We start from the raw sequence: 17,912 nt of genomic DNA on the forward strand, positions 1-17,912 counted from the left end.
TGCAGCACATGCGGCCGCTGCTCCGAAGGGGAGTCTGTTATGAGATACTGCAGCTGTGGACGCGTGCAGTTAGCTCTAACAACTTACCTTGTGTAACACGACCAACATATAGCTGTGATGACGACACGTGTCAGCGCACTATTAGTGGGACATTATGATTCACTAAATAGCCAATTCAAATCGTGCAAATCGTGACCTACAATTCTCGATATCCTTGATTTTACGGTACATAAGTAACTGTTACGGTCTTAGAAAAGATATACACATTGATTCCTAGATTCTAGTCTCTGTCACTGTAATGTATACGAAGTTTGCGTAACAACTTTCTACACATGCATATACAGGAGGTTTCGGCTGTCCCTATCGATGTCGTGTTATGCAGCCCGCAATGTTATATGTGGCCTTCAAAAACGACTCGCGAGAATTTTATATTCTCTCGCTTGTTACGCGCAAACTGTTAGTCCAACAGAAAAATGAGTAGGGCCCTTTTTGTAGGAAATTTATTTTAGTTAAATTTTGTACTGGGATACGTTTTAGTTGGAGGCCATGGTTTTCGAATTGTTGAAGAAATACTTACAGAAATTACGTTCAAATGCACCTTCACCGCTCACTTTCGTTCCTCACCAATCATGATTTCTACCTATCACTGTACCAAAGTTCCCGATTACACGAAATATTCTCGATATTCGACCTCTTTTGGTCTATATATATTGGGATAGTGCGGCACCAGTATAGTCGGCTACTTCGCTATTATTAATCTACACGTGCCCTTGAGGTTAATGATCGAAAAAGACTTTTGTAAACGTTGCGCTAAAACTAATGATGTTGACAATACGTTCCGATCTTAATCGTACAAGCACAGAAGTTTCGTAGAAGGCCTGACGAATACAACGATGTGACTGATTATTTTGTGCTGTTAAATTCACAAAATTGTAAAATTTACACAAACCCCAGTTTCTTAATTTGTAAGTGCTAGACTAAGCCGGGCCACTCACTGAAAGTTACTTTTGTACTTTTTTTTAATACCTCGAAAACTACGACCGCTAACGAAAACATATCCCAGTAGAAAATTTAACTGCATTAGATTTCCTACAAAAGTATTCTGTTCGTTTTTTTTTTCTATAAGATTAATAGTTGCGGGTAACGAGTGAGAGAATATGAAAATCTCGGTCGTGGTTTATGGAAGCCAGCTATAATATTGCGGGCTGCATAAAACGACAGCTGTAGGGGCAATTGAATCACCCTGTACACTGCCTGAGTCTGTATGTTCTTTCCTATTGCGTTCGCGTTCGGTGAGGGGAAAAATACAGGCTGCTCTATTTATCTGAAGGTATTGAAATATCTCGAAAACTACACATCACACATCAGATTCAAACAATTTGTAATGGGGGGGGGGAGGGGGGTACACATACTGTGACACCAAACTCGAACCCCCAGCCCACCCGCGTGTACGTGTGTGTGTGTGTGTGTGTGTGTGTGTGTGTGTGTGTTTAAAATCTTGAATGAGAACCTCCATTTTTTTTATTGCAGATTCGGATTATAAGGAAAAAATAGATAAGCTTGAATAGAATTTTTTTTTCGTTTTGTGACAGATAGCGATGTAATCGAAAAGACTGATAGTGCTATAATCGGAAAAATCAAAATTGGTAGAAAATCGTATGTTTCAAAGTGCTATCCAATGACAAGAATTAACACCCTTCCCCTTCCACGCTATGAGGGTTGGATAGGCAATTATTTCACAACTTTTAATGGGAAACCCCATTTTCGACGTTAAAGTCGTATGGCTTGAATCGCTAGGAGACCTCGAAGGGCAGGTTCAGCTGCCTGAATTGTAAAGCTTTTACCTATCCTCCACGTCCGCAGGCACCTTTCCTCCGCGAAGTATGAGAGCTGTGTGCCGAAGTGTATCTGTTAAAGTGTAGGTGACTGTAACTGGTGAGTGTGGAGTGTAATGCCATGTTCGTGTTGGAGATGATGAGAGAAGGGAGGGGATGAAACAAGGTGGCACATAGCCTGTTCCTCTCGAAAAGTAACAATGGGACCACCGAGCTTAACGGCCCCATCCGACAGACGAATCGCCATCAACAAGACACTGGCGCAAAAACCGGTGATCAGAAACTTTACGCCACCATCTCTCCTCCCCTTGAAGGCCAAATACTAGCAGTGAAAATTTCATCCACCACCAGGATTCGAACCGGCCTACCTCTGAGTCGAGTGAACAAGGAAAGAATGTTACGGGAGAAGGTAATGAAATAGCTGTACTAGCAACTGCTCATAAAACCCACAGGTAAGCACTCTGCAATTACAGCGCTATTCCAGAGTTTCCCCTAGGTGGTGTTGTCAGTACATTTCATCGTTATATTATCCATATAACATTTCACAGCATCAGGAACTTGATGTTGATGATTTTCATAATCGAGTAGTGTTTTGTGAATGGGCACTGCTCCAAATTTCTATGCTAATGACCTGAGTCTACATTCACGGATTATGGTGGTAGCAACAGTTCAGGAAATCCTCACTGGTTACAACAAGTAGAACATCAGCGGCCTTGATCCGTTAACGTTTGGTGTGGAACCACAGGGAAAAAACTCATTGGTCCTTATTTTATTGAAGCACTTTAAATAGCATTATATATCGAAACTCTTGAACTACCAAAAATACTTGAGGGTGCCTGGGACATTCGGCAGATTATGTGATTTCAGTATGACGGTTGCCCAGTCATTTGAAGAAAGGATCAATAAGCGTATTGAAGTTCAAGATCAAACTTTTGAACACTTACCCTGATTGCGAAAAACAAAAAACAAAAAATGAAACAAAAAAACACTCCGATATGAGAGAGGCGAGGCCACTCACATTAGTAAATCATCTCAAAGCGAACCGAAAACTTGTACGTCCACGTCGTTGTTTGTGGGAAACGCTATACGTAGTTTTTGACTTAGTGTTGATTGAATCTTTTTCTTATCGCAGTGCACCTTTCCTTTTGTCGTGGGATACAAAGTTGAGAATAGGGTTTCCCATTAATAGTTATGAAATAATTGCCCGTTCTCTCCTCGCAGCGTGGAGGTGGGGGATTAGTTCAAGTGTCATTGGATAGCACTGTGAAACATACGATTTTCTACCCATTTTGATTTTTCCACTTACAGCACCATATGTCGCGAAACGAAAAAAAAAGTTTCAGGCCAAATTTATGCAATTTTCCGTAGAATCCGTATCTTCATTAAAAAGTTGGGGGCTTCCATTTACGATTTCAAAGTTGCCCCTCCCCACCACACACACACACACACACACACACACACACACACACACACACACACACACACACAGGGGTGGGAACTCGTGTTTGGTATTAGATGTCTCTCCGAGAGGAACAAATTTTAACTATTTTAATTTTTGGATCCGATGTGTAGTTTTCGAGATATTTCAATTGTAAGAGGTATGCGATGTATGCGCTGCCTGCAACAGGCAAGACTTAGGAGAGTCTCTGACCAGAGAGCAGTATGTAGTTAGTTATTGCTTGTCGCTAGTCGGCATTAGTCTTCAGCAGTCTTCAGTAGTCGACAGTAGTCTGCGTGAGTCTTCAGTAGTCGGCGCGTGTCGGCAGTCTGCTCTGGTCGGGACTCTCGAGGATGAGTATTATTGTAGAAGGTAAAGAAGCAGCCTTGCGCATATCTAGTAATGTATGTTAACTGTCATCCAATTTCTTTTTAAAAAAATTACTTTATATTATAAAAATTATTATTGGGGCATTTTTTAAAAGAAATTGGATGACAGTTAACATACATTACTAGATATGCGCAAGGCTGCTTCTTTACCTTCTACAATAATACTCATCCTCGAGAGTCCCGACCAGAGCAGACTGCCAACACGCGCCGACTACTGAAGACGCACGCAGACTACTGTCGACTGCTGAAGACTAATGCCGACTAGCGACAAGCAACAACTAACCACATACTGCTCTCTGGTCAGAGACTCTCCTAAGTCTTGCCTGTTGCAGGCAGCGCATACATCGCATACCTTTTACACAATATCTTTAGATAAATTGAGCACCCTGTGTATGCGTCTGTACGCTCGATAGTCTCTCTTATCTTATTCTCCTGTTTTGCGAATATGTGTTCTCTAAATTTACACAAAAGAGTTTCGTATCGAAAGGGCCATTTCCCTTAGTTTGATTCATAGCCACTGCAGTGTTATCTACTCCGACGACAGTTTGAGCGCATTGGGATGGCACATCACCGACATTTGTCCACCAGCAGCGGCTGCCAACTCTGGACTCCCCGTTTCCGTGTACAGTGATGCAGCTAGTAAAAAAAATGTATACGATCCTGAGATATCAGGGAATATTTCATTTGGTAATGCAAGGTAAAGAGGAGAGAGAGAGAGAGAGAGAGAGAGAGAGAGAGAGAGAGAGAGATATTGATATTGATATTGAAGTTTCTTTTCTCTAAGAGGTGACTTATATGCTTGTTACAGACGGCACTGCACTGGGGCGCCAAGCACGGAAACGCGCACATCGTCAAGATGATGGCCGGTACTTACCACGCCGACGTCAACGCCAGATCCGTAAGTTATCTTACGACACAATGCTAACATTTGTGTGTCATGTGTCGCAGACGCGCCTCAACGTGCTGGACTGTTCGTTAACTACTGTTGTCAGGCACTGTTGTTCAGGTGGCGATAACCAGTCTGGCCCGGGCATTTATTGAATTTTCTCCGTCATTTATTGTAATGTATAAGCACAGATGTCACTGTCTAAAAACATTACAGTGGGAACATCAAAATTGTGTGAGCGTGTTGGGAAATCTGGACCACAAAAGTATTCCACAGAGTAAGATAATGCGTCATCCAGCCGCGTCGCGAAGTGATCCCTGCACACTCACTCTTATTTGTCACAAGCGAGGAAAAAACAAATCGTTAGGCGACGAATCAGGTGAATACGGGCAATGAAATGTTAATTCTGTGCTGTTATTCGTCAAATAATCAATTATTTGAAGTGCATTGTCAATGAATGATGGTTTTATCGATGACTTGTGCCCAACACATTATTGTGTACCATTCAGCATTAACTGTTCTCAGCCCCACTTTACTCCGCAAACTAACTTTTAAACAGTCTTTTCTGAAGCTGACTCATGGATTACCACTAACGGAACGAAGCGAATCGCCGGCCGGTGTGGCCGAGCGGTTCTAGGCGCTTCAGTCCGGAACCGCGTTACTGCTACGGTCGCAGGTTCGAATCCTACCTCGGGCATGGACGTGTGTGATGTCCTTAGGTTAGTTAGGTTTAAGTAGTTCAAAGTTCTAGGGGACAGATGACCTCAGATGTTAAGTCCCATAGTGCTCAGAGCCTGCCACGAAACGAATCGAGACACTGTTGTTGAGTTAGGCCTTTACGAAAATCGTACATCAAACAACGAAATCCTTTACGTGGAATTTCCAATATTTCCATCGCGTTTCTTAAACGCTCACTGCACACAAACTACTCGATCAGTTTCTGAGCTGGCAGTGTTTGAGCAATAACAAATGACGAACTGTAAAATGGTAGTAATGGTACACGTGAATAGCCCCATCTAGTGCTAGGTCATAAAGAAATTCAAGGGCGGCCATTGTAGCAGTATAAATAGGCTATAACGTCAGCATTTTGAGCTTTCTGCCCATTCGAAGTGTCCCAAAATAGGCTGACAAGCCAAAACATTTTGACCACCTGCTTGACACCTCTGAAACACAATACAGCATTGATTCTGCGTTGCATGGATTCGACAAGTCGTTGGTTGATTTCTGGAGGTGTGCGGCACCAGATGTCCACGCACAGGTAACACAGTTTCCATAATTACGTTTCCGTGGTTTTTGGGCTTGGAGCTGGCACCCGCTAGCGTCCCAGATCTCGTCTATTGTGTTTAAATCATGCGAATTTATTGGTCAAGACATCTACGATAGTTCACTATCGTGCTTCTCTAATAACTACAGCACAGTTGTGGCGCCGGCCGGGGTGGTCAAGCGGTTAAAGGCGCTACAGTCTGGAACCGCGCGACCGCTACGGTCGCAGGTTCAAATCTTGCGTCGGGCATGGATGTGTGTGATGTCCTTAGGTTAGTTCGGTTTAAGTAGTTCTAAGTTCTAGGAGACTGATGACCTTAGAAGTTGAGTCCCATAGTGCTGAGAGCCATTTGAACCATTTGAACAGTTGTGGCCTTGCAACATGGTCAGTTATCTTACTGGAAGATGACATCGTCATCTGTGGTGACATCAAGAATGAAGGGCTGCAGGTGTTCTGCAGTAGTGTTCAAGATGCAGTCCACAGCTGCCATGGTGCCTTCGGTAAGTAACGCAGGCCCCATGAAAACGCAGGTGGATGTCCTTGATCGGATAATACTGGCCCCACCGGCTTCCGTCCGTGGCGCGGTACATGCTTCGAGCAGCAGTTCACGTGGATGAAGGCGTATTTGGACAGGACCATACAAAACATGTGATTCACTCGACCAGGTGACAAGTTTCCACTGATCTGTGGTCGAATATCGATGATCCACGAAGTCGTAATTGGCGAAATAGTTGGGCCAAAATGGAAACACATGCTGTGGAGCACCAAATTCAACAAATATGCGCTGAATGATGTGCTCCGAAGCACCTCTGCCTGTACCAGCAATGTAGACTGTCGTCAGTCTTCTTATAGATTGCTGCCTATCGTGCTTTACAGAGCAGGCAAGCAGCCGACTTACACTTCGCATGTTCTGTAATAGAGGGGTGACGGCCAACAACTTGTCGCCTACTCAAGCTTTTATCATCCTTCAAACACTTTCCATTGATCCTCACGACACTAGTACGTAAACAGCCGACCAGCTACACCGTTTCCGAGATTCTCGGCCCCAGGAGTCGAACTTCTAAAGCGTTTTCGAGAAATCGAGCTCCACAGTCGCTTTTGTCAGCGAATCGCTTTTAGACAAGCTCTTTACTTAGGGCGTTACATGCCGGTAAGGCCACCAGCACAGCTTTATCTGTGACGGAAAGGGGGGAAGGGGGGGGGGCGGCGGTGGCGTGGTCATAACGTTTTGCACAGGCGAGGCGCACATCGGGACGCAGGCAACGAAGGGCAGAGCAGGGCAGGTTTTTGTGACTAACGGCCGTGAATGCAGCAGCGCAAATAGGCACAGGGCAGGGCAGCACAGTGCCTTGCTTCAGCCTTCGCAGCGCAGTGTCCGGGACATAGTTTACTGCGCGAGCGCCTCGCAGCTGACCAGGGCTGCTTACAGATCACGTGTCCTCGCGGACTGGGCACGACAATGGTAACTGCCTTCCAATAAGCGCACTAGCGCACACATTGTGTCGCGAAGTACTTGTTTGCTGCGCTGGCCTGCCCTTCCTCACCTGCGTCCCAGTATGCGCTACTGCTTAATACTAGAAACGGGTTTCACTGCATCGGCCTGCATTGAGGGATGCATTAAGAAAAAACGAAAGTCATTTTGTTTTGAAGCCTTAGATTGATTTTATGAACCGTATGTAGTATGTCTGTACAGTAGCTGCAAATTTTTAAAGCGTTATTGCTGCACAAGAAACGTTAGCGTCACCGTGTAAACAAAAAAAAAACGAAAGTTAAACAGTTTCGCTTACATCCCAGATCTCTGCATTAAGAAAAAATTGTTACTCTGTTAAATTAGTTCGTTATACAATTTTCTACATCCTTTGCTTGTCAGATTTTGTTCATTCAAATAAGTATTATTTTTTGTGCGGACATCATCTGCGATTATGCATGCTTGTGAAAAATGTATGTTAATATGCAAATGGATTAATGAGAGAAAGATATTTTACTAATATATATCCTTATTTTCTGCCGCACGTCTCGTCGGTCCGGCTTACTCAAACGGCAGAATGGGGTAAGTGCAATTCAGTCTCACATTTTATGATATTTTTAATGCAGCTGTGGCTTGTATTTCACCTGGTAGCGATTTCAACTCTCCAAGAAATTTTGCATGCATTTGATGATGCGCTGGTGATTTAGTTGAATTAAATATGAAAATGGTTGGGAGCAGCGTACAGTAGTACAATAAATAATTAAAAAATGACAGCTGCAGGCTACGCCAAATAGTTTAAACAGTTTGTCTCTGCAGGACCCAAGTTAAATGCAGATTTGATTTTCTGCTATCACATATTTCATATACTCAGTATTTCACTGTTTTGGTTAAGGAGTATGCATATTTAGCGCCTTATACAAGCAAGTTGTCTTTCCTAACGAGCGACGTGGCGCAGTGGTCAGCACAGTGGACTCGCATTCGGGAGGACGACGGTTCAAACCCCTCTCCAGCCATCCTGATTTAGGTTTTCCGTGATTTCCCTAAATCGTTCCAGGCAAATGCCGGGATGATGCCTTTGAAAGGTCACGACCGATTTCCTTCCCTAATCCGAGCTATTGCTCTGTCTCTAATGACCTGGTTGCGACGGGACATTAAACATTACACTCCTCCTCCTCCTCTCTTTCGTGTGTAAACTGTTATGCTTTGCTTGCTTTAACACTTCATATAACAGTATAATACGCGATATATAAATCCTCTTTGCTATGTGATTTATAATGCCTTACATCGTCAACGCTGAACACCGAGTAAAGAGCAGTGATAAACAACTTGCCGCCTGTGACGTGCAAGGTGGTTACCCAGGGAATTTTTGTCATGCCCGCTGTCGCCATTAGTCCATGCCCTCCGTCTGATACAATTACCGCCTTCACTCTCCTTGACTCATCGTGCAGTACAAAAACAGCAATATCGCCGTACATACGCCTTCTCCCCTGTATCTCTTCGATTACCGGTGGCCCCCGCGGCTGCCGTCACGTTTTCTGGCAGTATTTCTAAACCCTCCCGTTCCGATCCGCCTTGTCGCCGGTCGACTGTTCCGCGTTTTATTAAGGGCGACATGTGCGATTCGGCACCGGCCGCACTGCAGCGAATCGTGTATCTTTTAAAATGAAACCCTGCCCTCCTGTGGCGCAGGGCTGTTCCCAGGAAGTGAGGAGCTGTGCGGACATAGGGACAGCCGCCATATGTGCCTCGTCTCCCTAGCGGGAAGCCTCGCAGTTTCCAGACACAACGACAGTCCAAAGTTCAGTCTTTCGCCGTAGGAAAAATGATCTTGCTCAATTTCTGCCCTGGCAAAAAGTTACGTGTACAATGCCTGGTCAGAAGTATCCGGGCACTTACGAGGGCTATCCACAAAGTACATTACGTATTGGAATTAAAAATAAATAAAGTATTGGAATTTTTTTTATTATATACAGATGAAAGCCACATTTAAATACTACTTTTCTACGTAGTTGCCATTTGAATTAAGGCACTTATCGTAGCGATGGACGAGCTTGGAAATTCCTTCGTCGTAAAATTCGGCCGCCTGCGCCTTCAACCACGTGGTTAATCAGTAACCCGGTAGAAATACGATTTTTGTGGATTTCCTGGAAAGAGGCACTACAATAAACTCTCAAAGGTATTGCCAAACTCTGCACAACCTCAGAAGAGCAATACAAAACAAGCGCAGGGGAAAGTTGGGCTCAAAGATGTTGCTGATTCACAACTCCCGGGCCCACACGGCAAATGCCACTCGTGAAGTTCTCGAATCTTTTAAGTGGGAGTTGTTTCCTCATCCGCCGTACAGTCCCGACCTGGCACCGAACGACTTCCACTTATTCTCAGCAATGAAGAAGTGGTCGGCTATGCAGCGTTTTGATGACGACGCACAGCTTCAAGAAGAGGTAACCACGTGGTTGAAGGCGCAGGCGGCCGAATTTTACGACGAAGGAATTTCCAAGCTCGTCCATCACTACGATAAGTGCCTTAATTTAAATGGCAACTATGTAGAAACGTAGTATTGAAGTGTGGCTTTCATCTGTATATAATAAAAAAAATTTCCAATACTTCATTTATTTTTAATTACAAAACGTAATGTACTTTGTGGATAGCCCTCGTATTAGTGGACATTAATATCAGCTATGCCGCCCGTTCGCCTTATATGACGGCTTGAAACCGGCTGGGGACACTTTCAAATAAGGCGTTGAATGTCTCTGGAAGACTGGCAACCCATCATTCCGCAGGAGCCGAAAACAGAGAAGTTAGTGATGTTGGACACTGCGGTCTGGAGTGAAGTCAACATTCTAACTCGTCCCAAAGAGGACCATTTGGGTCAGGTAGGGATGGGCAGTGTGTTTCAGAAATGGTATTGTCCACAAACAATTGCCTCAAGGTCTTTCTTAATGATGGAAAGTGCATTGTCATACTAATACAAACAGGTATTGTCCTCAAACTGTTCGTCTACATCTACCAGGTGATCAAAAAGTCAGTATAAATTTTAAAACTGACTAAATCACGGAATACTGTAGATAGAGAGGTACAAATAGACACACATGCTTGGAATGACATGGGGTTTTATGAGAACCAAAAAAATACAAAAGTTCAAAAATGTCCAACAGATGGCGCTTCATCTGATCAGAATAGCAATATTTAGCATAAGAAAGTAAGACAAAGCAAAGATGATGTTCTTTACAGGAAATGCTCAGTATGTCCACCATCATTCCTCAACAATAGCTGTAGTCGAGGAATAATGTTGTGAACAGCACTGTAAAGCATGTCCGGAGTTATGGTGAGGCATTGGCGTCGGATGTTGGCTTTCAGCATCCCTAGAGATGTCGGTCGATCACGATACACTTGCGACTTCAGGTAAACCCAAAGCAAATAATTGCACGGACTGAGGTCTGGGGACCTGGGAGGCCAAGCATGACGAAAGTGGCAGCTGAGCACACGGTCATCACCAAACGATGCGCGCAAGAGATCTTTCACGATTCTAGCAATATGGGGTGGTTCCAATAAAACCCCATGTCATTCTAGGCGTGTGTCAATTTTTACCTCTCTATCTACATTATTCCGTGGTTTATTGAGTTTTCAAATTTATACTGACTTTCTGATCACCCGGTACATCTACATTTATACTCCGCAAGCCACCCAACGGTGTGTGGCGGAGGGCACTTTTTACATGCCAGTGTCATTACCTCTCTTTCCTGTTCCAGTCGCGTATGGTTCGCGGGAAGAAAGACTGCCGGAAAGCCTCCGTGCGCGCTCGAATCTCTCTAATTTTACATTCGTGATCTCCTTGGGAGGTATAAGTAGGGGAACGCAATATATTCGATACCTCATCCAGAAACGCACCCTCTCGAAACCCGGACAGCAAACTACACCGCGATGCAGAGCGTCCACTGTATGTAGCACACAATGGTGCAAAATGTGTTCGTATCCTTCTGCACATGGTGTTTTCTAGTGCACAAAAAGGGGGGACCACGCCCTGACCAGGAAAATTACCTCTTCTGTACTTACGTTGGCATTCCACAGGATAGCAGGTAACGTTCTCCAGGCATCCGCAAAACCCTTTCATTCCATTGGATTTCCACAGGACAGAGAGAGACTCATCACTCCGAATCACTCATATCCAGTCATTCACAGCTCAGTGGTGTCGCTCTCTACACCACCTAAAGTGTCTGAGGAGCTGCTCAACAATTGTAGCCCAGACCCTTCAGCTGTTGCTGCTTCTCTACTGTCAACACAATACTCCCCACCTCCTTGTATACTGGTAGATCTGCCTCTTGTGACATGTAGTGGTCAGTTCTGCATTACATATAGGTTTCTGTATACTTTCAATCAGATAGTGTATAAAAGCTAACCGTAAAAAGTGTTTTATTAGGGAATTTGTGAAATTTGCAAGCCAAACCTTATCTAGACTCAAGGGAAGAATTAACACACCACTTTGTAAGAGGTCGTTGTGCTACCATTGTGCAAAATAATCGTCGGGGATGAAGTGAGATCGTGCCATAATTGAGCTGTTTGATTTATATTTCACAGGAGCAGCATTTAAACCTCCTACCCCCTCCCATGACAACGCTGAGTCCGCAATTTTCCTGAATCGCTTGAGACAAATTTTAGGTCACACCCAGTTCCCTTGCCCTGCTTGTCTAACTACACTAGTGGCCCTTCAATGATGTAATGGAGGTTGACGACACATCAGACTCCAGCCTACCTACCTTTTGCATGCTGTGATGTGACATTGTTGACATGTGCACAAACATAAACTAACGAATAATAGTCTAGTATCTAAATATTTTGTTAGTCTTTTCCTGTTGACATGCCTGAAAATTAATTTTAGTGCCTGATGATGTGCATATAGCGTAAGTGCACGATGAAAGTAGCACTTATCTTTTGGTAAACTGAGCATGAATTCCTTTTCAGTTAATAACTTATAAGGGTTTATGTTTTCTGTAACTTCTGTTAAGTAAATGTAATACAACTGAAATTTTAATGTGTTTGTACATGCAGGGCTACACTCCTCTACACCTAGCAACACAGTTTGGTTATGAAGAAATAGCAAACCTTCTGGTCAATGCTTATGGTAAGTTTGTGCTCTAGTAGTTAGCTTTTTGTGGGTTTTATTTTTGCACCAAAAAATTGTTTCATGTGCGGTTTTATAATTACTGTAGTTGAACTGAGAAAGTGTTAAATTTGGCTCCAGTGTAACTGATTAGTGTCACTTGAGAAAAGGCCTGGGCAGAGAAGAAAATTGGGTCCAAATTTATTACCTATTTTTAGTTGCCTACAATTAATAGTTTCACAGATGATCACTGTTAGTAATGTGACTGGTGTTCAGTTGAAACAACTAAATGTCATAATGCAGACACACTATAAGCATTCATTCTTTTTCCAGCCAGTTCTGTCGTGCTGAAGTAGTCATTGTACAGTACTTGAGTTCCTACTCGTACAATGCTATTATACACTCTAAGACAAAAAAAAAGCACCATGAAGGAACTATCCAAATGGGGCAGAAATCATTAGATATTATGTGCATGTAAAGACAAACAAATCATTATAATTTCAGAAAATTGGGTGATTTATTCAAGAGAGAGAGCTTCACAAATTGAGCAGGTCAGTAATGCGTTGGTCCACTGCTGCCCTTATGCAAGCAGTTATTCAGTATAGCATTTACTGATAGAATTGTTGGATGTTCTCCTGAGGGATGTTGTGAGAGAGTTGGAGGGCCCTCCTCTACACCAAACATTCTCAATCGGGGAAAGGTGCAGTGACCGTGTTGGCCAAGGCAGGGTTTGGCAAGCATGAAGACAAGCAGTAGAAACTCTCTTCATGTGTGTACAGGCATTGTCTTATGAAATTTAAGCCTAGGATGACTTGTCTTAATGGGCAACAAAATGAGTTGTAGAATATTGTCGATGTACTGATTTGCTGTAAGGGTGCTGTGGATGACAACCAAAAGAAATGAAATGGCATCCCGCACCATCACTCCCGGTTGTCAGGCCATATGGCAGGTGACACTTATGTTGGTATGCCACCGCTGTCTGGGCTGTTTCCAGACACATCTTCAGCCTGAAATCTCATTAACTGGAGAAGAATTGTCTTCAGTGATGAGTCCCTCTTTGGCATAAGGCTGCACAGAAAGTTTTACTGAAAGGCGATTCACTGGTAAACCAGTCTTGATGTTGTAGTGCATAGTTACATGTAACAACATAGACACGCATTACTAGCTTCTGGGCTGCCAGTCTCTTTCTATGTTAAGTACACTCTGTCACACAGCTACCCAACTACAGTAGCATCTGCAACAGGTGAATGCTTTCCTGTGTCTTTGTGATTGTACAAGCTAGTAATATGTCTGTTCTACCATGTGTGGCAATACGATCCATGTCAGACTGCTACAAGTGAGTGGTTGTCTTTCCTCATTTTTATTTGATTTTTTCATTCTGCATTTTCTGTTAGTGTGGCATCTTTTATGAGATGAAGAAATTCCACTTCATTGGAACAGTTTCAGTTGTACTGTTCCACTGCAGTTTGTATACTAATAATACTTACTTAAAAACTTGCACTAGTACATTAGTTATTATCTAAGAGCATTAATCATCTGCTTCTGCTTTTTTTGAAGGTACATTGGTACCTCTGAACCAGAACAATTCTATACATTTCCTGAATCTACAGAACCAAGTATGATGCACTCATAGAAGGAATGGATAATACGCACTTTCATTTAACTTTTGAGTACACGAAGATTCCCAGTTTCTTAAGTCTGAGAGCGTATTCCTTGAAGACTTTTGCTTCAAAACCACTGAGTTTAAAGTGAAGACACATCAGACTGATTTTCAGCTTTGATGAGTGTTCCATTAATATATTTGAGAATGAATGTATAAATTCTAAGCTCTTTGGAGAGACTTGTGCATAATGTTCGAGTCTCTACTTTAATCAAAATAATTGCTCGTTTCCTTAGCAGGAAAATACCTCTGGCAGTTGCCCCACAGAATCATTCCATGAAATGAATATTAATATTTATGCTCTAAAGAATTTATTGTTAATTATTGTTGTCATAAGTACATAATGAATTAATTGTGAATGCTGAAATAATGAAGCTAAATTCCATACGCAGTCACCCCACAAAGTTGTATAGAACAAGGTGTACAGAAACAACAAAAGCCACAGTTATATGATAAATATTGTCATGATAGTATCTAGTGTGTAAATGACCAGATTTTTAATCTTGCACATATTACCCAGGTGCTGACCAGAATCTACGTGACTACAGTGGGCGAAAAGCTCGCCAGTATCAGGCAAGCCAGGACACAAGTGTGTCAGCTGACACATTCCGCAGTGAGTATTTGCCTCAGGCTCCTGGTAATGCGAACCCTGAAGAATCTGACCAGGGACTAGGACTCCGCTTTGCTTCCACAAGGCGTTCTCGGCTCTCACTCCAAACCACTCTTTTTAAGCGTAACTCTCCTGCTTATAGATCACACAGACTGCAATCGTCTAACAAGTAACATCTGCATTTCTCAGCTGATAGGCATGTGAGGACTGGTGTGATATTGGTCAGCTTGTTTTGCAAATCAGAAATGACATTTCAACTTAACACAATTAACAACAATGTAAAAGCTTTTCATGTTTCTGCAGAGGAATACTAATGTAGTATATATTAAAACTAGCTTCTTTTTAGTAAGCTTCCACGTACTTTATCTTCAATATGTGCAGTAGTGTATCATTAATACTGTTTCTTCAGCTGTATTTCAGTTAATACTTCCTTTGCAGTTTTTTAACTAGTTTCTTTATAAAGCCTCATTTGTAGCAAAAAATTGATTGATTGTGCTTGGTTTTGTCGAGAACAATGCTTAGAATGGATAGTTGCTGGTCTCGTGAAAAACCATCTGGTGAAAAATTGTTACATTACAGTAAATGTGTCCAAGGGAAATGGTGAAAGGCATAAAGATTAAATTAACACCTTGGCACCTTGATTTTTCTACTTTTTTTTCAGATCAAAAGCAGGACAGTTCCTTCAAGATACTCTTGCTAGTTCCTTGCAATATTCGTGTTAACTGATAAAGTACAAACTCTCTCTTGATCGTATTTCTGATGAGTTGTTCAAGGAAGAATAATGAAGTTGAAGAAAATAACATCATGTTCATACAAACTGCCTCTTAAAGTCATGTGCTGTTTGAAAATATGGGATTTAAGTGGTTTTTCATAGGTAAATAATAGGAAATCTCAATTTCATACAAAGTACTGCATAAAAAACCACTATTAGAACTAACATAAAACAATGAAAATTATTATATGTATATTTAAAGTGTGTATCTTTATAGCAAGATCAGACAGAGCAATAAGCATATTAGTCTCTTGCTGCTGAGTGCTTTTTACACTAATTGCAGTGTACGTAAATTCACCTAAACTGAAATTGGGCATGGGGCAGATGGAATGGCGGGTAAGGGCATAAAGGCCTGTTTTGTTCTTTAGCAGTAAAGAATATGCCATACAATGACCAATAGTTAATTGTTACAGCAATTGAGGTGTTCGCTGGACCAACTCTGGACCAACGACTTAACTGAAAGATCCTGAGATCAAGATACAGAGCACCAACAGTTTGAAATAGTTTCTTTATTCATTTCAAACTCTCAATGTGGACTAAATTCAAGTCAAGTGTAGATGAAATATTGTGTTTTAAAATATACGATATGATATATTTAAAAGTTACTGACTGATTTGGATTGATGTTAAGTGGTTGTTCCGGAGAATGCCTCAATTAGTGAATGGACAGTCAGTTATTTTCTTCTTACATATAATTAAGTATGTTGTCAGATACTTTGTTCCTTGACAAAAAAGCCATATATTTACTTACAAGAGTAAATTATGTCCTGCTTCTGTAAAATCATTGAGGAATTTTTACATTTACATTTTAGTTAAATAGAAAGCTACATACTACCTGCCTGAAACATTTGTAAATTTGTTATGTACACTGTTGATTAGATACTTTTCTATACAAGCAGTCTGATACTCTCATAAAGTTACACACTTAGAAGATTTGTATGAGTGAATCTGGACCTGAGCAGTTGTTTCCTAGTTAACCACGCTTCTGTATGTTTCGCCTTTCCTGTAGGTGTTGACGATTCTTGATTTGAAATGTTAGTATATGACTCAGATACAGGAAAATGGTGAAAAACACAATCCCAGCTTTGAGATCAGAGTCTTTAAAAAGTGTATATATATCACTTACAAAAGGCTGCTAGTCTATTTTAAGCATTGTTTTGGGGATACTTTGCATTATAAGGAAGTTTTGTAACCAATGAGATAGTTTTCAGTAGATGTAAAAACATCTAGCTTTGATGTTTGTGGGATATTTTGTAAAACGGATGCTACATAGATGTAAACTATGTGATATCTTGTACAGTTAACAAATGTATGGTACTGTATGTTTTCAACTGAAGAGAGTGAATAGTGATTTTTCTGTATCTTTACTGTCGTTCATGTACAGCCCATATCTTATTACAAAATCTTAGAATTGAACATTTTTGATACAAAATAATTAGCACAGTTTGATTAACCCATTAAATTGTAATGGTAATGTGTAATTCATTGATCAGTCAGTGTTTTGTAATTGCTTTGGATGTAGTTTTGTGTAGTTTCAGGTGTTAACTATTCCAAGTTGCATTCCAATTAATGAGGTATTCTTAATGTTTATAGTTTCCTACAAATGTACATATCCTTAGCAGCATGGTTAAATTATATTTATAAGAAGTAGAATGATGCTTTTAGAATGTTCCATTAGACTTACCACAAACCTGTGTAATAATGTTGAACTAATTTGACACAGATGTTTTATTTTATACACTAAATAATGCAAGGTATACCTGCTTCAAAAGACTGTAACCTTCAATCTGCTTCCTTACTCCAAACACATTGTTTCCATTTCTTGTTGTAGTGCTTTCTGTAGTTCAATAATGTTTACCTTGAACAGTTTTACTTATGCTACTTTTTCAGTTTACTTGTAGTTCTTTAATGTAATGAATTCTGATTAATACTTGCTTGACTCTGTTTTCGTTGGAGCTGCATGATATATCACAACTCACTTTTCAAACATTATACACTTTTCTTTTGTTGTAGGAATCAAGGCTGCTGCTACAATGAGGCAAGTAGTTTGCTTGTCTTAAGGTTGTCGGTTCTTCTGTAAGTGTTTGTAGTGGGATTTTGTGCACAAAGGTCATGAATTATTATTCCATAATTCTCTAATGTTTATTTGTAAATATGGCATGTTTAACAAACCTTATTAATAATGTATTAGAGTGGTAAAGGGATAAAAATTGGTAACCATTTTAAATGTAGCTTTAGATCACATAAAGGAAAATATGTATGGTTGTTGAACACATGAAGTACTTTCTCAAAACCTGATGTCTTTTATGATCTTACACTGTTGCTTTCAACTGTATTTAAAAGTTCCAATTTGCAGTAACATTTGAGGGTCTCCGGAACGCCCTATACTTGCAATGTTAAAATAACGCTTATAAATTACATCTTTCCTCACAAAGTATTTGAGGTAGGAAGTTGAACTTTTTACAGATTATTTATTGGAATATGGGCTACAAC

The 17,912-nt window shown here is 41.3% G+C and overlaps 1 protein-coding gene across 7 annotated transcripts in view; it reads left to right on the top strand.

The window, feature by feature from the left end:
• Positions 1 to 17,912, top strand: part of LOC124711768 (ankyrin repeat domain-containing protein SOWAHA) — a 624,792-nt gene that overhangs the window by 565,642 nt on the left and 41,238 nt on the right. For 4 of the 7 annotated variants that reach the window (XM_047241985.1, XM_047241992.1, XM_047241997.1 and 1 more), the window contains 4 exons: positions 4,471 to 4,560; positions 7,857 to 7,862; positions 12,327 to 12,399; positions 14,559 to 14,651. In XM_047241985.1, the coding sequence (XP_047097941.1) occupies positions 4,471 to 4,560; positions 7,857 to 7,862; positions 12,327 to 12,399; positions 14,559 to 14,651 (262 nt within the window). Of the gene's footprint in view, positions 1 to 4,470; positions 4,561 to 7,856; positions 7,863 to 12,326; positions 12,400 to 14,558; positions 14,652 to 17,432; positions 17,458 to 17,912 lie in introns of all 7 variants that reach the window. The other 3 variants (XR_007005522.1, XR_007005524.1, XR_007005523.1) reach the window with 1 other exon arrangement.

Source organism: Schistocerca piceifrons, chromosome 1, assembly GCF_021461385.2.
Source record: "Schistocerca piceifrons isolate TAMUIC-IGC-003096 chromosome 1, iqSchPice1.1, whole genome shotgun sequence".
Taxonomy (NCBI): Eukaryota; Metazoa; Arthropoda; class Insecta; order Orthoptera; family Acrididae; genus Schistocerca; species Schistocerca piceifrons.